Consider the following 22,706-nt stretch of genomic DNA (forward strand, 5'->3'; position numbering starts at 1 on the left):
ATATGGCTCGAATTTCAGCGCTCATGGGGGTCGGGGTTGGACTCACGTTTTGGGATAAACTAAGATTCATAAATGCGCCAGTGAACATAAAACCGCGGAGCTCTGACAGACGCGGTGGATTCTGTCTGTGTGTGCCTGGCGTCGGATCCTCCCAAACACATCCACATCCACTTCCACACTCGCCGCGAGCACAGAGTTGCCGCTCCGCCGGATCTTCGGCGACTTTCACCCCTGAGGACCTGCATGTCTAATCTTTAGACATGTTCAGATTAGTGGATTCACGGACTCTCCTGCTACTTGTAGCAACGCAATGCGTTTTGCTATCCCTTGTAAGATGTCAACAAGAAGATGACCGTAAGTTGGAGTTTTTCACATTGAAATTAAAAGTATTCTGCTAAAAAATTGTACTGTGTTGCCATGGTGACTTGAGAGGAAAGTTTGGAATTGATCAGTTTGGTTTGCACGTTTCACCTCTGGACTGTGGGATGCCTTTGCTCTTTGTAAAATATAAGACCTGAAATACATGCAGTATGCTTGTATTTTAAGTCTAAGTCTGCATATATTTAAAGTTTGAACGCAGTCTACACTGCAAACATGCGATGAGACGCACCAGAGCCTTCTGGTTTTCGCGCGTCAGTCACGCGCAGTGGAGACTGAATGACAGATGCTGACGTTGCGCGACAGGTTAACGCACTGAAACGCTTGTTTTTATTAGTTTTCTACGTTTAAAGTTAAAGAACAAAACAGTTAAATTATGTACGCATGTATTCATTTTTGGTTTTACGTATGTATGCGTTTTACAAACGTTTGCAAGAGGTTACTAGCAACAATACGCTGCTCGAGCACTTTCTGCTGGATAGGATCAGTGTCATGGTACAGTGAATAAACATATCCTTGTCTCATTACTTATCACTTTAATATAGATTTCCACATATATGACAGAAAAAGTGTCTAATATAAAACGTTTTAAAATAGTCAAGTGACATCGATTGCGTCCACAAAATTAGGTTACTGACAGAAAAAAGCAAACTCCTTAAAAGTTGCTGAACAATTATGATTTCTTAGTTGTAGGCTAATGCTAGAAAAAGTTCTTAGATGATAAAGCAAACTTGCTTTCGATACTAGCCAATCTTCAATGTGTGTTTAAAGTGCGGAAGAAATATTGACAATCTTTGTTCTCAGAGGAAATTCTGCCAGTGTCTCGATCTGAGGAACCCTAAATGATGCCTAAAGTGTATATATGTAATATATAAATATATATATATTACAGTGTAGAGAAGAGGGTTATGTGTACCCATTTCAGCATTATTAGGACTGATCTATATAGGCCATTAATATCCACTAGTGACAGAGCTGTTTCACTCAAGATTAGGAGCAAAGGTTCCTTCACGGGTTCAAACGGTGCACCATTAGCACATGTGCAAAGTGTTTAGAAGCAAAAAATATTTCAGGTTTAGTTCAGGGGATTTGGCGTTGATTAAAGGAGATTTGGGGAACTAGGTTTGGTGGGTGGAAGGGGAGGGGGTTTCTGGAATGTTGTTGGAATGACCAAAACATCACACTGACAACCTCAAAGGGACACAAGCATCTTGGAATGAGAAAGATTATGAACTGTGAGATTTGGTAAACTTTGAAGCGATAGAAGAAAAATCCCCCAGATGATGATATCCTTATGCTCTTACTGTGAACAAGGAAATGTTAATTACACTGAACACTTGTTTAGGCTGGCCTATATTTGCACCCAAGAAAAGTGGATTTTCCATATTTACAGAATTTAACAGCTATAATTGCCTCATTCATGTACATTGGGGCTGCAGGGAGTTCAAGTCAAATTACACTTTCATATGAAAGTCGAAACATGTCAAGGCGTTCTGTGTGTGTGAGGGCTGTCCTTCCCTACCCACGAGGGTGTGTTTGCCCTGGTGGTAAGTGAGACCATTAGATCCAGATGGAGCTTTCGAGATGGATGTGTTTGCATAAGGCACCAGGCTGTCAATGCAGCCCTGTCTGTGTTTGAGAAAGCCCCATTCATGGCTAGTTTTGTAGATTTGGGGTTCAGTTACAAATCCACAGACTACAGGAGCCCACATTTTACACCAGGGTGTCAGATATGCACCCTGCAAATATTGCTAGCTAGTGTTGCAGTGAATGTATAATCATAATGTAACCAGATGTCAGCCACAAGTGGGACACAAATTTGAATATATATAATAGAACATATTTTATATGTATATATAAAAGAAAATATTATATATATATATATATATATATATATATATATATATATAACATATATATACTATATATACTATTTTGTTTTATATATACATATAGATATATAGATATACTAAAATATTTCAAAATTATAATTATATTAGGAAGCCCTTACAACTTTTTTCAGGAAGGTTTTTATTATTATTTTAGTATGCTTGAAGATGTGTCGCTCACCTGTCTCTCACCCCCATGCACTCCATTCTGTCGCCCCCTTCTGGTGGCTGCAGAGGAAGAGTTCGGCAGCTGCATCCAAGATGGCCAACAGTATGCAGACCATACTGTATGGAAGCCAGAACCATGCCGTGTCTGCGTGTGCGACTCTGGGGCAGTGCTGTGTGACGAGGTCATCTGTGAGGACCTGAGAGACTGTGCCAATCCCATCATTCCACCCGGAGAGTGCTGTCCCATCTGCCCTGCTGAAACCGACGAGCCTATCGGTCCGCTCTCTGCTTATCTTTTTGCTCATCACACCTGTCCCGCTAGCTGTCTGCTCTGAGTTCTGTAACTATGGCAACAGTCTCACATACCAGACTACAGCCTATTCAAGTTGGTCATGTGATTTGGTTCAGAACTCAAAGCAACATTCAAAGGGGAAGAAAGCAACACTTTTAAGTTTTACGTTTGCTGTCTATGGCTAAAATGGGCCCACTTTACATTTGAATTTGATAGTAGGTTGTTGTTTTTTTACAGAAAAGAACGCAATCTTTCCACCAGTTTGCTGTGGAATCTATGATTTTTACATAAGATGTTTGGTCGCTTCTACAAAAAAGGAAATTTACAATTAATTATACTGCTCACAAATAAGCTTTGAGCTAATTTATTTATACTTTAGTCTCATGATACTTCATTCAGAGGATGATTTGTCTAGCATTATATTATATTTATTATATGCATAAGTAGTTCAAAAAGATCTATATGAAATTGATTTTTTTTTTTTTTTTAGTGGACCCAGCTTGGCCATAGACTGTTTTAGTTCGGAAAAGCTGAAAAACAAGATTCTTTGAATGAGAAGTAATAGCACTACCTCTTTCAAAACAACCTAATTAACGAAAAATTTAGAAGTGTTCTTTCAACTTTTTAATGCACTTTCTGTTCATTTTCACAAAATGTGTTTTTTGCTGCTCTACAGATATACACAATAACAAGATGAACATAGTTGTCAAAAACAAAAAAAGTTTTTCCTAAACATTTTAATATACTCTGTCTCACTGTAATCAGATCATGGCACTGATACAGAATGAGTTTTCTCTAAATATTTATTAAAATGTTTTTATTTTAATTTACTTAGCAGCATATAGCTAAATAATGCTTCTAATATTCAACTATAATGCACATCATGTTTTAAACTGATCCTCAGCTTGCACCTTAATATTCTGCTTTTAACAGTTTAACCGATGCAGATTGGGAAGAGAATGATGCTGTTTTGGTACACGGCCTAGTGGGGTGCCGTTGAGTTGGAATTTTTTAGCTATGTAGTTTCAGCAGGGAATAGCTGTTCATTAGTTCTTACAGTAACACTGACTGTCTGACTGGTTTACCGTCCTCATTAGGGGTCAGAATCAGCTGAATACTTCATTCACGGTTGTTTTTTCCTGACCCTTTTGTGACCCCTAATTTTTGGATAATGAGCTTGCAGTGTTGTTCTAAATTATTAGGCTGATGTTATGACTCCAGACAGACAGTTATTCTGCAACATTGGTTCTTATATATATTTTGTGAATACTTGCTGATTGATAGAATGTATACATAGAATTCCTTCTGTGTCTAACTGTCAATCTTTATTATTTTCCCTTCATCCTGTGACCTGATTCAACAGAGTCAATTGGTGCAAAGGTGAGGTCTTGACATGAGTTATTCACTTATCAAGGTCGTTATTTAAGAAATACCTAATATTCTTAAGGTTTAGGTCTTAAATAAGTTCTTTCTTACTGTCCACAGGGACAGAAAGGAGAACCAGGCGATATTGCAGATGTAAGTCATTTCACTAGTAAACAACTTTGTGTTTTAGAATGATTTCACCAAATTGTAAAAACTGGAGATGCTAAATAATATTTATTTATTTGTTTCTGTAGGTAGTTGGACCAAGAGGACCTGCTGGCCCAATGGTGAGATTATAAACACTTTGCTAGTAGATTTCTGAATAATTTGTAATGCTGCGTTGCGTTTCTCCACTAGGTGGCTCTCCTGCACGTTTATTTGCCTATTGTTGCAACTTTTTTTCGAGTTCTTGAGTTCACTTCAGAGATTGTAGATAAATTGTTTATTGTAGATAAATTATCTACAACTTTTCTTTTTGACATTTTTTCTTTCTTTCTGTGATTTTAGGGACCCCCAGGAGAGCAAGGAACACGTGGTGAGAAAGGACCTAAGGGTGAGAAGGTAAGACATTTTTCCTTGTCAAACTTTTTTTTTCTCAGACTTGTTAGGTAAAGTGATGTCAAACCTTATTAGCAGTTATCCGGGTACATTTAGGGGGCAGTGGACACACTCTGCAGGAAGCTGTCATGTGAAAAGGCTTTAGTTAATCTGTTCACTCTCTTTTCTTTTCCACTCATATGCCCCGTTTCCCCCCCTCCTCTTAGGGAAATCTCGGCCCAAGAGGGAGAGATGGCGAGCCTGGTACACCTGGAAACCCAGGACCCGCTGGACCCCCTGGGCCACCAGGACCTAATGGACTTGGAGGAGTACGTCTCTCCTTCTCCTTCATCTGCTTGCTAAATTTGTGTCTGCCTCTTTCTGGGTTACTGTAAGTGTGTTTTTCTGTGTGTGTGCAGAACTTTGCTGCTCAGATGGCTGGTGGTTTTGATGAGAAGGCAGGAGGTGCTCAGATGGGTGTGATGCAGGGACCAATGGTGAGAAAAAACAGTGTTCCCACGCTAAAAACATATATATATATGTATGAAATACCTATTAAAATGACTTGGCACATCACATCTGTTTTAAACTCATTTGAAATTAATCTCACATCAAGTAAAACTTTAAAGTACTCAATTTGGCTTGGCTAATATGGAACTTTAACAATATGCCAGAACAAGATAAATATTCATAGTTATTATAGGTTTTTAATTCACAAACTGCCCCCTTGTGGAATGGTCTGGATACACATAAGCTGCATTTTTAACATACAAATAAATAAAATAAAATAAAATAAAATAATGCAAAAACATGCACAAATGAATAAAACACCTGCAATTTCAATATTTAGTATTGAGATGAGCATAGGCCTCTATTTAAGGTGCTGCTTTGTTATTGTACTTTTTTCTGTTATTTCAAATTAATCCATTGCCAAACATTTTTATTGAAATAAATGATCAACTCTGAAACATTCTGAACAATGTAATGAGAGTCAAATCTGTTACATGTTTTTTGATCATTAGTGCATCCTGCTGACAAAAACCTTTTCAAATGGAGGCTTAATTTTTATAGTGATTCATGGATTCAAAGCTTGTAACATATGAACATATACCAACAATAAATGTGGTTACTAAAAATAAAATTACACACAATGAAACAAATAATTAATTTTATTAGACTTCAACCAGCTTTGAAACATTATCTATAAATAAATGGAAAATACAACACTCTCATGCTTTTTATGTTTATCTGGGTCAAAGTGGCCAATCTGCATTTAACTTTATCTTTTTCTACAGGGTCCAATGGGTCCCCGTGGTCCTCCCGGTCCCTCTGGAGCACCTGTAAGTAAATGCACAATCATTCATGTTCATAATATCATTTCATATTCCCAATTTATTGATAAATAACAGAAGTTACCATTGATGAGACAGATATGAGTAAATGTTAGCACCCACCAACGGCTACTCCTAACCCCATGCTGTCATTTATTTCCATTCCAGGGCCCACAAGGTTTCCAAGGCAACCCTGGAGAGACTGGTGAACCCGGCCCTGCTGTGAGTGTCCCAAATCTTGCTGGTTTAGAGCACAAGCCTACACATATGACACATTCATAAACACATTTATATACCCACATACATAATGGCTAACACAGATGACACATTCATATGCTCATTGACAATGACATGGCTTTACAGACAGCAATGGTAAAGTATATTTACTAGGACACAATGCAAGTTTAATTAACTTTTGGTTTATTTTAGGGTGCCCTTGGACCCCGTGGCCCATCGGGGCCCCCTGGAAAACCCGGAAGTGATGTGAGTAATTTTTGCCACTGACTTGATATTCAACCTATTCCAAATAGTGAAACTTGACAGATATGAACTAATATGTCTATGCCCATTCTCTTTCCAGGGTGAGGCTGGCAAACATGGTAAGCCTGGTGAGCGTGGACCCCCAGGGCCTCAGGTAAACAGCCAACATGCAATCATACAATCTTATATAATAAAAATTTTACAAAGATGCAACATAATCATTGAATGTTTGTTTTTTTCCGTTTGACAGGGAGCCCGTGGATTCCCCGGAACTCCTGGCCTTCCTGGAATCAAGGGACACAGAGTGAGTTTCAGCGAAGACTGGAGTCATTTGTTTCTCTGTTTGTTTATTTCTGAATGCATCTAACATCTTTGAATGTGTTTGTAGGGACACCCAGGTATTGATGGAGCTAAAGGAGAGTCCGGTGCTGCAGGTGCTAAGGTACAGCAACATAAAAAATAATCAGTTTTTAGCCAAAACACTCTTACATATAAAATCTGTTAAAGTTACATACACTGTCTATAGTTACAGACTGCAAAGTGATGGACACTGCACTTAAACAAGTTTGTGAGTTTAAAAGTTTAAAAGGTTTGTGGTCAGTACATAACACATGGTCTACAATCATATCTGACAAACAGCCTGTAAGAATATACTGCACATGGGTTTTATAGGGCATCAGAATTCGAACAGACATTTATTAAATTGATGTAGTTGTAAGGCAATATTGTTTGCAAATATGCTTTGGAACAATATATATTATTAAACAATTAAATGTATTATTTAATGTAATATTTAATTTAATTTCTAAAGATATTTTATATGATAAATATATTTTAAACTATAAAGACTACTATAAAGACACCGGACCTTTAGAGAAACTGAGATAATAACATATTTCCCCTAATAAAATATTACCTGCTCATTTATACCCAACTCTTAGAAAAAAGATAAATTATGTAAAAGTCACATAACACACTGTCTATAATCATTTCTGACAAACAGCATGCAAGAATAAACTGCACACAGGTTTCATAGGGCATCAGAATAATAATAGATTTATGTAGTTGTAAGGAACATACATGCATATATTGAATAATGTCACACTTAATATTAGGTGTATTTAATTATTATGTACTTACATCAAATATAAATACAATGTACTTATTGTGTTCACATTGTATTGCAAAACACTTTTGCTGCTATTGAGGTGGGGTATACGGGTTAGTTTAGGGAAAGGTTTGGTGGTACGTGTAGGTTTAAGGCTGGGTTCAAAGGGAAGGGAAGGGTCAACAGTGTAATTATAGCTGTAATTACAGAAAATAATTACAGATGTAATTACATGCAGGTAATTATAATAATAGAAGTACAATGTAAAAACATAAGTGCATTGTATCAAATGATTAATTTAAATATTTGTACATAGTAAAGACAACTAATATAATTGAATTGATTTCAATTTATTTTATATATAAAGATATTTTAAACTATGAAGACTCCTAGATACTCCTAAAGACACCAGACCTTTAAGAAACATTGAGGAACATGTGTTACCTGCGCAGATGCTAAATGGGCTAATTCATTTGACTAATTTCTGAGCAAATTATGCAACAGAAAGGTCTAATCAATCTCTTCTCTTTTCCTCCAGGGTGAGGCAGGTTCTAATGGTGAGAGTGGTGCTCCTGGACCAATGGTGAGTACCTAAAGTCAGAAATGGCCTGATGAGTCAATAGATGTAGTTTTCGGACACTGAAATAGTGCATCTTACTCTCTCCATCCTATTTTCTTTTTTTATCTGTCAGGGTCCACGTGGTCTTCCCGGTGAGAGAGGTCGTCCTGGTGCAACTGGTGCTGCTGTAAGTGAACACTCAGATAACTGGCCTAATTAAGAATACTATATATGATCAAAATTTGTGTAGCTGATGGTGGCTTCAAACTATAATGATTCTACTTATGTCTGTCCATAGGGTGCCCGTGGTAATGATGGTCTGCCTGGTCCCGCTGGTCCTCCTGTAAGTGCTTTTTCTTACATTCTCAAGTGGAAGTTCTCAGATAATTTGGTTTTACTTCATTAATGCTATGGCTATTGTTAACTAATAGTAAACCCATATGGGTTACATAGAGACATCAACATGGACAAATATCGATATATATAAATATATTGATTAAACTTGATAGCAAATGATTTCACACAATATTTAGTCAAATTATTTTACAATTTTACTTGAAAAAATCTGAAAGTGTGCATCATCCACTTACAAATCAAATAATAACATTAAAGGGATGTGTAGGGTGCACAAGAAATAAGCATGCCTCTTTGATCATTTGTTGATGTTTCTGTCCTCAGGGTCCTGTTGGCCCTGCTGGTGCTCCAGGTTTCCCTGGATCCCCTGGTTCTAAGGTAAAATATCCGTCATCTACAGCACTTCTGTGAATTCCTTACCATTCTCAAATTTAAACATTTGAAGTATAAGAAATACAATTAGCCTTGACAATGAGATGTGATCTTTACTCCTGCAGGGTGAAGCTGGTCCCACCGGAGCTCGTGGACCTGAGGGTGCACAAGGACCCCGTGGAGAAGCCGGAACACCTGGATCACCTGGACCTTCTGGTGCATCTGTGAGTAAACTTACAGATAATATTACAAGCAAAATATTTGATTTTCTTTGTCATTGTATACAATATATACAATATTTTGGATTTCAATGGTTAAAATGAGTTTTTAAATATTAAATGTTTACATTCTGCAGGGTAACCCTGGTACTGATGGTATTCCTGGAGCCAAAGGATCTGCTGTGAGTATATCCACATAATAAAAAAATGTATTTCTCTAATTTCTCTGTAATAAAATAAAATACGTTTTTTAGCATACAATTTTTCATGCCAACTTTAACACTCTGGTCACACTGTTGCAGTGAATTTATTGTAAACAATAATTGATTAATTTCCCCTTTGCAGGGTGCTTCTGGCATTGCTGGTGCCCCTGGTTTCCCAGGACCCCGTGGCCCACCCGGACCTCAGGGAGCTACTGGACCTCTTGGGCCTAAGGGACAATCTGTAAGTAATCATATTCTGAACCAATTTAAAAATAGCTCTCAGTGTTTCCCAGACATCTTTTAATTATTTCATATACAGGATCCGGATAGCACAGGTTACTGATTATTCTACCAGTTGAGGTTTGCCATTGTACTAATTGAAAACACTATTGTATTTATACAGGGAGACCCTGGTATCCCAGGATTTAAAGGCGAGGCTGGACCCAAGGGAGAGCGTGTAAGTAACCAACATCATACTTATCATCAGCTGTCCTTTCTATTGTATCCACTTTAAAGGCTTTGAATTGTATACCATAACAATCATATGAAATATTGTAGCAAACTAATCAGGCATATTTTTCTCCTAATTGCACAGGGTGTTGTAGGACCTCAGGGTTCCCCTGGGCCATCTGGAGAGGAAGGAAAGAGAGGACCAAGAGGAGAGCCTGGTTCTGCCGGACCTCTCGGACCCCCTGGAGAGAGAGTATGTATCATATCCTAATTAGTTTTACTGATTCACAGAATGATAAAGAACCACACTAACAAGTCCATATGTGTTCTTCCTTATTAGGGAGCTCCAGGTAACCGCGGATTCCCTGGTCAGGATGGTCTAGCTGGAGCAAAGGTTGTTGATTTAGACTCATAGTTGGTTACTCAACTACTCAACACATGCATTTCCTCCTGATTTCTGTACTCAAATGTTCTGTCCTATGATAGGGTGCACCTGGTGATCGTGGTGTTCCAGGTTTGACCGGACCAAAAGGAGGGACTGGAGACCCTGGCCGCACAGGCGAGCCTGGTCTTCCTGGAGCCAGAGTGAGTCATTGTGGTATTTCTTGGATTTATCTGAAAACATAATATTTAGATCAATTTAGATAATCATGACTTTACTCAACAGACATCAATCTAAAATCTAAGCTTTTATGCTTGTTGCTTTAAAGGCTCAGTGCATTTTTCACCATTCATCTGTTCCTTCATCTAACAGGGTCTCACTGGACGCCCTGGTGATGCTGGACCTCAAGGAAAAGTTGGAGCACCTGTGAGTATCTATACAATTTAAAGCACTTTTATTGTCACCTTAAAAGTAAAGAGTTACAGACTGCAAAGTGATGTACACTACCATTCAAAAGTTTGTGGTCAGTTAGATTTTTTTTTTTTCATAGAAAGAAATTAATATTTTTATCCTAGAGGGACACAGTTTCTTTCATTTGTAGTCTCTTTCATTCACACAGCTTCAGAATTAACCATATTTAAAACATCAGAATCCTGAAAAACAAATCCCAGCTGCCACAAAAATATTAAGAGCACAGCTGTTTTCAACATTGATAATAATAAGAAATGTTACTTGCGCACTAAATCAGCATATACAAATTATTTCTGATGGAAAATCAGATTTTCCATCACAGGAATAGATTGAATTTTAAAACTTATTAAAATAGAATAGAATAGTTTTAATCAAATAAATGCAGCCCTGTTGAGCATTAGAGACTTCTTTCAAAAACAGAAAACAATCGTACAGACCCCAAACATTTGAACGCTAGTGTACGCTTTACCTTAAAAGTGACTAAATATCTTTTGGGTACAAACGATATTCAGATACTAATCACTGCATATCAACATAGTTCAGGGCAATCTTCAGTGCTGAATATGTTTTATTCATTGTAGGGTTCCTCTGGTGAAGATGGACGCCCTGGTCCTCCTGGGCCTCTGGGAGCTCGTGGTCAGCCTGGAGTGATGGGATTCCCTGGACCTAAGGGAGCCAATGTAAGACCATTAGAGTATTTCTGCAAATTAACTACAAGGGTTCATATTCATGTCCATAAAAGTGGCTGGGAAGTGTATGTGTTGTACTGAAAGGACTGTATCTCTCCCACACAGGGTGAACCTGGAAAAACTGGAGAGAAAGGACTTCTTGGACGGCCTGGTCTTAGAGTAAGTCATGTTACAACAGATTTTTTTCATGCATATTTTTTTTTTTCATATATCCTCAGATTTGTCTCTCTTTGTTTTTTCTTCTATTAGGGTTTGCCTGGTAAAGATGGAGAGACTGGAGCTGCTGGTCCACCTGGCCCTGCTGTTAGTATTTTGTCACATCACTCACAATGCCTCAATTTTTGAAATTAAGCAATAATATTAAAATCCCATTTGTAATAATTCCTTGGATTGTTAAATAAATTGTGATTTCATTGTGCTTTAAGGGTGCTGTTGGTGAGAGAGGAGAGCAAGGTCAGCCTGGTCCATCTGGCTTCCAGGTACAATTACACAACACAACTAACTGTGAAAGAGGGTTAAAACGGCACTTTTTGAGTGAATAAGTGTAATTATCAGGGTTTTGTAATATTTACTCTATTTTTTGCACAGGGTCTGCCAGGACCTACTGGAGCCCCCGGAGAGCCCGGTAAACCTGGTGACCAGGTAAGGATCACTTAACGTATATGTTATTATTCTCCATTTGTGCTGTTGTGATGTTATTAGTGATTTTAACCATCCTGACTATGCTGATTTTCTTCCTCTCTATAGGGTGTTCCTGGAGAGGGTGGTGCTGCCGGTTCCACTGGACCAAGAGTGAGTTCCTAGTATTGGGTATTGGGAACAAGATTCCCAATTTGCACTTTATGCAAATCAGTACTAATGACTAATTATTCATTACTTTGCACAAAAATAACTCTTGCCTGTGCTTCTCTCAGGGTGAACGTGGTTTCCCTGGTGAGAGAGGAGGTGCTGGCCCTCAGGGTCTCCAGGGACCAAGGGGACTTCCAGGAACTGCCGGAACTGATGGACCTAAGGTCAGACCCAAATCACATCTGACTGAGATTGTGCTCTACTATTCAAAATTGAAATCCTTAAACAGTCAAATGAATACATAAACTACCATTTATAGTCTATTATGCTTACCACAGCTGCATTTATTAAATCACAAATAGTAATACAATAAACAGTAATATTTAGAAAATCAACTACAATTTAAAATAACTATTTTCTATTTTCTACTTTAATTCCTCCAGTTATATTTATACAAACTATATATATATATATATATATATATATATACATACACATATACATATACATATACATTAACTGCCTGGAGTTACAGTAACTATGAAATACATTTACATTTGTTTAGCAACATTTTTAAAAGCTCAATTTTTGTAACTTATAGTTTTATAAATAACTTATATTCAACTCAATAACTTATTTTTTTAAATAATAATTCTTTATAAATATTTGTTTACTTCCAAGTTAAAATAAAACAACAACAACAACAAATTTTCAATGTGGTCTCAAACTTTTGGACCCCACCCCAACACCCTCAACACAGCCAATCTCTCAAACTCCTACTCATGTCTCTGCTTGATTTCTAACAGGGTGCAATTGGACCAGCTGGTTCTGCTGGAGTTCAGGGCCCTCCCGGTCTGCAGGGCATGCCTGGTGAGAGAGGAGCTGTTGGAATCTCTGGAGCTAAAGGTGACAGAGTAAGTGTCTTCAGAAATGGTACAACCCCTCCTCTCAGTGATTACATCAACCTAATGTCATATTACTTATGAACAGCCTACTGAATGACTTATTGAATGTCTCATTTACTAGGGTGACAGCGGGGAGAAAGGACCTGAAGGTGCTCCTGGCAAAGATGGTTCAAGAGTAAGTGCTATATATACAGCAAATGTAAGGAAATTGCTTGCATTTTTCTTACTCATTATAAGTAATGATGTTTCTGTCATTTTTTTTTGTCAGGGTTTGACTGGTCCAATTGGTCCACCTGGTCCTTCAGGTCCCAATGGCGCAAAGGTGAATGTCTCATCCCTGCTGTGGTCTTCCAACATTGATTATATGCTGAAATGATTTGAGGGTATTGTTTAATTCACTATTCTTTTTCTTCTCTCACAGGGTGAAACTGGTGCCATTGGCCCAAATGGTGCTCCTGGTTCTCGTGGTGCCCCTGTAAGCAAAACATTTGTTACATTTTTATTCAATGTGATTAGTGTAATTCATTAACATTACAACTAGACAGCAAAAAGAAGTTCTAATGGAGTTTGTGGTTTTGGCAAGTGTGTAGTCTAAAGGTTATCTTCAGTTTTCTTCTTGTTTATTATTCTTTTGTCATCATGTTAGGGTGATCGTGGTGAGATTGGTGCACCCGGACCTGCTGGCTTTGCTGGACCCCCTGTAAGTAGAAACACTGTTACAAAATGCGCAAAATTGTGATGGAATATTATAGACTGTCATTTATCATAAAATATCATTTCCATTATAAATTCATTAAAATAAAAATGAAAAACAACAACAACCAATTAATAACATTGTGAATATAAAGGGATATTCTGTGAGACACAAATGCTAATACAATACAAATATACCCACTAGCACCATTATACATTGTTTTATGCATTCCTTTCAAAATTAAATATTTTCTGACATGAAAAGGTGGACAGATCTTGGCATTTTAAAGAGCATCATAAAAGGCAAATAAAATGATGAGCAAAACAATGTGCCAATTAATGTCATAATTTTCACATCTATTGAACATTCCACAGATTTGCTACAAAACTCAATACTCTTTAGTTACAATGTACAATTCTCTGTTGCTACAATGTAAAAATAACTATTCATATCCTTTTTCATTTTACTTTTTTTATTTGGCTTTCTCAAATAGCCCAGTGGAATGTGAAATAATCAATTAGGGAATGTCAATTTAGTATTTAAACTGATATTTAGAGCATTCAGTTATGAGAAAGCCAAAACTGGTTACAACCTTTAATCTCTGTCTCTCCTCAGGGTGCTGATGGCCAGCCTGGAATTAAGGGAGAGCAGGGTGAGTCAGGACAGAAAGGTGATGGTGGATCCCCTGGACCCCAAGGACCATCCGGAGCACCCGGCCCAGTGGTAAGGGTCTTCGCCTCAGCATCTAATGCTACTTTAAGGCATTGTCACTTTGTAAATCAGTTTTACACTGATACTCAATTGAAAGAGGCTGTTTTTAGAAAGCAGTTTGGTTTTGGTTATTGCCACATGACATTTTCAAAATCTTTGTCATTGTCTGCATAAATAAGTTTAGCATAGTGCATCAACTTTGTGCTGTTTTTACTTGGATGAAATTATAATATTTGGCTCATCAATGTTCACTGCTTAATTTCAGGGCCCAACTGGTGTTACAGGACCAAAGGGAGCACGTGGAGCCCAAGGAGCCCCTGTGAGTTACTAAATAAGTAAACTAGTCATGAGAAATAACTTTTTATTTGTTTTTTAATATTTACTAGTTCATTTGAAAGTAAAGATATTAGACTGCATTGATTTTTCTAAACAAAAATATGTTCCTCCATTGTATAGGGTGTCACTGGTTTCCCAGGTGCTGCAGGAAGAGTTGGACCACCTGGCCCCAATGTAAGCCCCTCAAAATCACAGACATTTCTCTGTGGTTCCTCCATAATTAGTTTAAATTGATAGACTAGACTGTATTATCCAAATCTAAAATCTAAATATTTTTTCACTTATTTTTCCCTCTCCTCTCAGGGTAACCCTGGTCCTGTTGGCCCGGCAGGTTCTGCTGGTAAGGATGGTCCTAAGGGAGTTCGTGGTGATGCTGGTCCCCCAGGCAGAGCAGGAGATGCTGGACTGCGTGGACCTCCTGGTTCACCTGGAGAGAAGGGAGAGGCTGGAGTGGATGGTCCTCCTGTAAGGCTCAGATTCATACATGCCCATTTTAGCACCCAAGGCAAATTTGTCTGGTGTATTGAGCACAGCTCCATTTTTTCCTTACTGTGTTCCTAATTTTTCTTCTCTCACTATTTACTGTGTAGGGTCTTGATGGTCCTTCTGGCCCTGCTGGTCTCGCTGGTCAGCGTGGTATTGTTGGTTTGCCTGGTCAGCGTGGTGAAAGGGGATTCCCAGGACTCCCAGGACCCTCTGTAAGTAGATAAACCCACAAGAAACATAATTTCCACTTGAAAATCTCTCATTCTTTTACATTTTAGCATAGACTTTAGTGTTTATCTATCGGTTTCACAGACAAGGCTTAAGCTAGTCTCAGACTAAAATGCATGTTTGAGCTGCTTTAACTGAAAGCAACTTACACTGACATATCTTAAAATATGTCAGTGCCATTATTTTGTCTCAAGATGCACACCAGTAATGTTTTTTTCTAAGGGACGTTTATAAAAGCTACTTAAATATCTTAATTGAACTAAGGACTAATCCTGGCTAAATCTAAGCCACAACCAGGCCATTAAGTATTAATATTAAAAATGCCTCTTTTAATGGGCCACTTACATATCTTTCAAAATCATTATTAAGTACTGATGGTGATATAATTAGATACTGATGGAATGTCCCTAATCTGACACTAATGATTTGTACCTCAGGGTGAGCCTGGCAAACAGGGAGCATCTGGTTCTTCTGGTGACCGTGGACCTCCTGGCCCTGTTGGACCTCCTGGATTGTCTGGACCTGCTGGCGAGACTGGACGTGAGGTAAAAAACACATACATGAAAAAAACAAGGCAAAACTAGACTGGATTCATCTGACTCAAAAGTAGATCTGAAGTGAAGTTCAGATTCCTCCAATATAATACAACCATATCAAGACCAGATCTCACTTATCTGTTCTGTTTGTCTTCAGGGTAATCCTGGATCTGATGGTCCACCTGGTAGAGATGGTGCTACTGGTGTGAAGGTGAGGAAACAAACAAACACATATAATAAATATTTATTGGCCTCTGATCTTTGTAAATCACAAAGAAGTCTAAAAAATTCCATACAAGTAAACAATATATTACTATTTACCACATACACTGAGGTCCAAAGGTCAAGTTAACTTTTTTTGTATTTTCTTTTTCATTTCTAAATTACTGGGAAAAAAACTATGAAAAATGAATTTTAAAATGACTTTTCATATATAGTAAATGTGGTTATTTGGCAAAATGTTAAATATTTCTTTTTCATTTTAAGTAATTTCTCTGTCTAAGATTTTGGACAAAAATGGTGGCTAGTCCATACACAGATGGATTTCCAGCCAGCTGAAACACGTAATGTATTTTGTTTGTTCTTCTCTAGGGTGAGCGTGGTAACACTGGCCCGATTGGCGCTCCCGGAGCTCCTGGTGCCCCTGGTGCTCCTGGTTCCGTTGGTCCAGTTGGCAAACAGGGAGACAGAGGAGAGAATGTGAGTACATAAACTTAAGAAATCTAATTTTCAATAATACAAACAATGTATCTTCTGGATACAAGAATGCATGACATTTGCATCTGGGGACAGAAACACAAATCAGTAATATATTTACTGCTTGCATGACAATTATTGCCACCATTATTCAAATCACCAATGATGACCATTCTGATTACCTCAATTCTGACACTCTTTGTTAAAATATCACAATTATATCTTTGGATAAATTTATGGTCTCATATTTCAATCAACAAAACCCTACTAATTGTGTTAATCAAAACACATTAGTGTTACATAATTTCCCCCAAGAAAAATCACCTGTAGGATGATGTGCAAGAGACCATCCTTTTATATTACATGAAGTATTTTTATTTATTATATATTTACCATCTTGTTTGCTTTCTTAAGGGCCCACAAGGACCTGCTGGTCCCCCTGGATCGGCTGGAGCTAGAGGCATGGTTGTAAGTACCTTTTATTAAGCTTGTAGAACAAAACATAAAGCTAAAAATACTCAGCTTGAGCTTTTAAATCCTCAAAATATATTATGCTCACAATGTATAGCTAAGAAGAAAATACAGTAAATTGTTCAGAAGAGTTCAGTTTCTTACTCCTAAACTCCATTTAGTTAAAATGCTAAATTTTTCCTTCATGTGGTAACATCTAAATGAACTGGTTTAATTCAAGTTAAACATGTTATTAATTTAAAGTCACATTTAAAGTCATTTTTGTGGCTTTACTGTATATCACATTGTAGTTGCTCACATGTTGCTGGACCTTTTCCATTTCTCTGCATCAGGGACCCCAAGGACCTCGTGGTGATAAGGGTGAGGCAGGAGAAGCTGGAGAAAGAGGTCAGAAGGGACACAGAGGATTCACCGGTCTGCAGGGTCTGCCAGGACCTCCAGTGAGTCTCATTTACAATTCTTAGTTTTTACAAACAGGCTATAATGGTAAAGCAGTGATATGAGATATGCTAACAACTCTGTTGTGTCTCCTCAAAAAAGGGTTCTCCTGGAGACCAGGGTGCTGCCGGACCTTCTGGACCAAGTGGCGCTAAGGTGAGTGTCAGTTCTGTTGTCTTAAACTTGCTGAAAACCACAAATTAGAAACTTCAATGCTCAGATGGATTACTAATGGTGTCTTTAACCCATCTTATTTGCAATAGGGACCTTCCGGACCTGTTGGACCAGCTGGTAAGGACGGTTCTAACGGTCAGCCTGGACCCATTGGACCACCTGGACCTCGTGGACGCTCTGGAGAATCTGGCCCAATTGTGAGTGCAGATGAAATATTCACAGACATTCATATCGAATGGAATATGTCTGATACATTTTTCTTCCTTTCTGCTCTCTTTAGGGTCCACCTGGTAACGCTGGACCTCCTGGTCCTCCTGGTCCCCCTGGCCCTGGCATTGACATGTCTGCCTTCGCTGGGTTGGCTCAGACTGAGAAAGGACCCGATCCTCTGCGTTACATGCGTGCCGACGAGGCCTCCAGCTCCCTTAGACAACATGATGTGGAGGTGGATGCCACATTGAAGTCAATCAACAGCCAGATCGAGGACATCCGCAGCCCAGATGGCTCCCGCAAGAAACCTGCACGCTCCTGCCGAGACCTGAAACTCTGCCACCCTGAATGGAAGAGCGGTAAGAAATGAAGGAGAAACGATTCAGAGAAAATTTTACATTAGGAGAATGTTCATATGCATCACGACAGAGCTTCCAAATGCTCAAAACCAGGGGTGTCCAATCCAGTAGTGATGGGTCATTCATGAACCATCCGTTCATTGCGTCTGTCACATGACAAATGAACGAAAGAAGGTAAAGTAAATATTTATGTTCCCTGTAAATTTTCTTTGGCTGTATTATAATGATTTCTTAATTCAGAATATGATCAAGATTGCGTAGATGTGTTCAGGGAATTTGGCTGTTAAAAGAATAACATTTAAAGCCACTTAAATGAAAGAAATGACTCTCTCGTTTGATCTCGCTCATCAAAATGGACAAATATTTATTTGAGTCAGTAAAATGATCCGAACTTCCCATCACTACAGTCCAGCTCTTGGAGGGCCACTTTCCTTCTGAGTTTAGCTCCAACTCCAATTAAACACACCTGTGCCAGCAAATCAAGGTCTTACAAGGCATACTAGAAACTTCCAAGCAGGTGTGTTGAGGCAAGTTGGCGCTAAACTCTGCAGGACAGTGGCCCTCCAGGACCTAGTTTGGACACCCTGGCTCAAACAGTCAAACACACTTGATTGAATGATACTCACTATTACTCACATTCGTTCATTTGAGAACTGGCCCTGTGACTGATCCTGGTTTTATGTCACCTGATGGAGTTCATGTTCCTTGGCACTGTCGCTCTTGGTTGGGGTTTAAAAGACACTTAATATTCAGTAATATTATCGATTTGACTACATTGACATTATCGGATGAGAACAAAACCTGAACCGAAATGAGCTGAATAACGGCACAATTGTCTTCTGTACAACTGCTTATAGCTGAATTGAACTTGTTTCACAAATAATTGATGAACTTTACACAGTTATTGAACTGAACTCAACCAACACTGAACAGACATGAACTGAATAATGACTCTATTGTCTTTTTAGCAGAATTTTTGCTTGTTTCATATTTGATGAAGTTTGTATGTTTATTACTATGAAGATGTTTTGAAACTATTTATATTGTATAAAGCACTATATAAATACAGGTGACTTGACTTGAATGTTTGGTCCCAATCCACAGGTGACTACTGGGTTGATCCTAACCTTGGTAGCAGTGCTGATGCCATCAAAGTCTTCTGTAATATGGAGACCGGAGAGACCTGTGTGAAGCCCAGCACTCCCAAAATCCCACGCAAGAACTGGTGGAGCAGTAAGGGCAAGGGACTGAAACACGTGTGGTTTGGAGAGAGCATGAATGGTGGATTCCACGTGAGTATAATCCTTTAATTTTGGAGATGTTCACTTTAAATTTTAGTTATGTGACCACAAACAAAACAAAACATAAAAAGAAATCATGAAAAGTCTGTTTAAAGGTTTACAGTACCACAAAAAGGCACATTTGTATTTGATTATGAACAGTTGTTCCAAAGCCAGCCTGAGTCCTTGCAAATTCCAATCATGTGGTTGAGATCACAGCTGGTTTGGGGAGCTGTTCACAGTTCTGAATTTCTGTTGGTCCATGGTACTGAAAATCAGCAAATCATAAATCAGCAGGGACAAGGAGTTATGCTGAAATACTCCCTCCTTTCCAGTTTTCCATCTATTTTTCTAGTGTTACATTTAACATTTCAGTGAAATGAATTACCAGTTTTTTAAGTAAAATACTTTTTTTTCCCCTTTTCTAACAGTTCAGCTATGCTGATAGCAGCCAGACTCCTAGTACTACCAGCATCCAGTTGAACTTCCTGAGACTGCTGTCTACTGAGGCCACTCAGACCATCACCTACCACTGCAAGAACAGTGTGGCTTACATGGACCAAGCCACAGGAAACCTGAAGAAGGCCGTTCTGCTGCAGGGCTCCAATGATGTGGAGATCAGAGCAGAGGGCAACAGCCGCTTTACATATGGCGTGGTTGAGGATGGCTGCAAGGTGAATCACTCCATATAATATACTTTTAATTACATTTTAATTAAATAAATGAAATTATACACACTACTGTTCAAAGATTTAGGGTCAGTAATCTTTTTTCTAAATAAAATAATACTTTTATTCATCAAGGAAGCACCAGATTGATTAGAAATTACAGTAAAGATATTTATAATGTTAGAAAACATTATTTCAAATAAATGCTGTTCTTTTGAATTTTCGATTCATCAAAGAATCCTAAAAAAACGTATCATGGTTTCAACAAATATATTAAGCCGCACAGCTGCTTTCAAAATTGATTATAATAATAATAATAAATGTTACTTGAGCACAAAATCAGCATATTAGAGTGATTTCTGAAGGATTATGTGACACTGAAGACTGGAGTAATGATGCTGAATATTCAGCTTTGCCATCACAGGAATAAATTACATTTTAAAATATATTAAAATAGAAAACACTTATTTTAAATTGTAATAATATTTCACAATATTACTTCTTTTTTTTTTACAAACAAATGCAGGCATTGTGAGCAGGCTTCTTTAAAAAACAATAAAAAAATGTGTGTTGACCCCAAATAAAATAATAAAATATTTACACTACTTACATGGCTTTTCTGCTGTCTTACAGAAGCACACTGGTCAGTGGGCCAAGACTGTGATTGAGTACAAAACTCAGAAGACATCCAGGCTGCCCATCGTGGACATTGCTCCAATGGACATCGGAGGAGCAGATCAGGAGTTTGGAGTGGACATTGGTGCAGTCTGCTTCTTGTAAAAAAAACAAAACAAAAACATATGTGGATTGAGATAAGACATGGAAAAATATCAATGACGAGCAATAACTGTGAGGATGCAATACACTCTCCAAATAACGAAATATGGAAGAAAAGAAAAGAAATCTGAAAATTGACGAAAGTTTTTTTTCTCTAAAACACAAAAAGTCGTGCTGTCCATGTTTAGTGTGCAGGAAAACCATCGCTAAATGGGATTGCCCCAAATAGTCTCTCCCTCTGAAATCCAGCCATGTTTCCCACAAGTCCTCAGTGCAGCGCCTCTTCCTGACGGGAGCCAAGAGGGGGACAGAACAAGTGAGCGCAACAAGAAGAATAAGAGATTCAATGAAAGACAGAAACATGGCTTGATGTCATCACATCCTGCAGATGGTGGGTGGGTGGGTGGGTGATGCTGTACAGCGTCATGGCTGGATACCACAGTAGTCCCTCCCACTAAAGAAAACGGCCATACCCAGTCCCACTTCACCCTTCCTTCTGCCTCTTGACTGTGACTCAGAAGAAAACATCACATTATGCAAGATTTTGTGATATGTTAAACCTGAGGAGGGAATAAGTTTATATTTACTGTGTATAATAACAAAAAAAAAAAAATCTTGATTCAGTCTTTACTGAAGCAGCCAGATCTATATATTTTCACAATTATGTGTTTGTGTGTGTGAGCATGTGCCTATACACAACTACAATTTTTTGGGGAAAGTGCAGTTCCATTTCTTTCTTTCTTTTTGTTTTGTTTTTGTTTTTGTAAATCAATATTTTTTTCTCATGATCGCCCAAACAAGGAAGTTTTGGTCCCTTAACATAATAGCTAAAAAAGAAAAAAATATCTAAATAAAAATTGGAAAACATTTCTATTTTTTGTTTATTTGCATGATCTTCATTTTTTCAAGAAAAGCTACCTCACACAGGAAAAAACAAAGTTAAAATCTGGATGTGAACGAAAGCAGCATGGGGTTCGAGAAACGTCAGGAAGACACCCCGGCACGGCTCAGTCCATCTTCAGAAGGTGCTATTAGTATTGATCTATCAGTCAGTATTTCCCAGAATTCCCAGACCATCCCACTCCCTAACTGGCCTCATTCAACACACACAGCCTGCTCAGAGGATGCGGAACTACGCGGGATGATCAAAAGACAGAGGGACTCTTTTGGCAATGCCGGAATTTTGCTCCCAAAGGATCGCCGTAGCACTGAGCAGGATGTGTGTGTGAATGAGGGTGTGTATATTTTTGTTATAATTAATATTATTATGATCTTGGTCTTTTTTTGTTTGTTTGTTCTCTCTGTTTGGTTCTGGTTTTGTTACGATTTTAATTAATGTAAATTGAAAATAAAGGAAAAAACAAGGAATTATGAAGTCAGATTTTAATTGTGTTTTTAATCATCATGAGCACAACATGTTAAATGATGTATTGGGAGTACAAAACTATAGTTGCATTGCTTGTTTGTATTAGTTTGCGTGTGTGTGTACTGTATATTTGTGAATTTTCTGGATTAGAAGCACACAGGGTTTCAGACACAAAGGCTTGTACAAGTACTCAGCATAAATGAGTACACCCTGTCCAAAAGTCCACAAATTCAGCAAATACTATACCTTTACGTAGAAGACATATTAGCATTCCTTGAAGATATAATGTTCTAGCAAGTCTGGTTGATCAAATACCAGAGAAGCATGTCAATATTA

General features: G+C 38.1%; 1 protein-coding gene and 1 long non-coding RNA gene across 3 annotated transcripts; one reads left to right on the top strand and one right to left on the bottom strand.

Annotated features, from left to right (window-relative positions):
* On the top strand, positions 1-22,608 carry col2a1a (collagen, type II, alpha 1a). 2 transcript variants are annotated; one of them, XM_082187695.1, is made up of 53 exons: positions 1-354; positions 4,091-4,107; positions 4,213-4,245; positions 4,347-4,379; positions 4,600-4,653; positions 4,857-4,958; positions 5,049-5,126; positions 5,925-5,969; positions 6,129-6,182; positions 6,390-6,443; positions 6,541-6,594; positions 6,691-6,744; positions 6,829-6,882; positions 8,087-8,131; positions 8,241-8,294; positions 8,406-8,450; positions 8,786-8,839; positions 8,959-9,057; positions 9,189-9,233; positions 9,397-9,495; positions 9,658-9,711; positions 9,850-9,957; positions 10,045-10,098; positions 10,191-10,289; positions 10,459-10,512; positions 11,139-11,237; positions 11,352-11,405; positions 11,496-11,549; positions 11,672-11,725; positions 11,835-11,888; positions 11,994-12,038; positions 12,161-12,259; positions 12,842-12,949; positions 13,062-13,115; positions 13,209-13,262; positions 13,362-13,415; positions 13,587-13,640; positions 14,250-14,357; positions 14,611-14,664; positions 14,802-14,855; positions 14,985-15,146; positions 15,272-15,379; positions 15,833-15,940; positions 16,089-16,142; positions 16,523-16,630; positions 17,042-17,095; positions 17,431-17,538; positions 17,639-17,692; positions 17,800-17,907; positions 17,991-18,279; positions 19,384-19,571; positions 19,991-20,233; positions 20,861-22,605. In XM_082187695.1, the coding sequence occupies exons 1-53, from the start codon at positions 261-263 to the stop codon at positions 21,005-21,007; spliced, it is 4,266 nt and encodes a 1,421-aa protein (XP_082043821.1). In that variant the 5' UTR covers positions 1-260; the 3' UTR covers positions 21,008-22,605. The 2 variants fall into 2 exon arrangements, with proteins under 2 accessions (XP_082043821.1, XP_082043820.1); XM_082187694.1 differs by lacking the exon at positions 1-354 and adding an exon at positions 2,357-2,711 and having other exon boundaries at positions 20,861-22,608.
* LOC309512220 lies at positions 18,127-19,546 on the bottom strand. Its single transcript, XR_014210927.1, has 3 exons — positions 19,407-19,546; positions 18,916-18,998; positions 18,127-18,264 (listed from the first exon to the last, which is right to left on the bottom strand). It is a non-coding gene; the product is annotated as an uncharacterized lncRNA (long non-coding RNA).
* Positions 22,609-22,706: the final 98 nt, after the last annotated feature.

Source organism: Leuciscus leuciscus (genome assembly GCF_965113295.1).
Source record: "Leuciscus leuciscus genome assembly, chromosome: 13".
Lineage (NCBI taxonomy): Eukaryota > Metazoa > Chordata > Actinopteri > Cypriniformes > Leuciscidae > Leuciscus > Leuciscus leuciscus.

Bases quoted from the DNA above. Each gene is read 5' to 3' on its own strand.
- col2a1a (XM_082187694.1), top strand. From the start codon at position 2,426: ATGCTTGAAGATGTGTCGCTCACCTGTCTCTCACCCCCATGCACTCCA. The intron at 8,840-8,958 runs GTAAAATATCCG...TTACTCCTGCAG, and splicing joins CTGGATCCCCTGGTTCTAAG to GGTGAAGCTGGTCCCACCGG. The intron at 9,712-9,849 runs GTAAGTAACCAA...CTAATTGCACAG, and splicing joins CTGGACCCAAGGGAGAGCGT to GGTGTTGTAGGACCTCAGGG.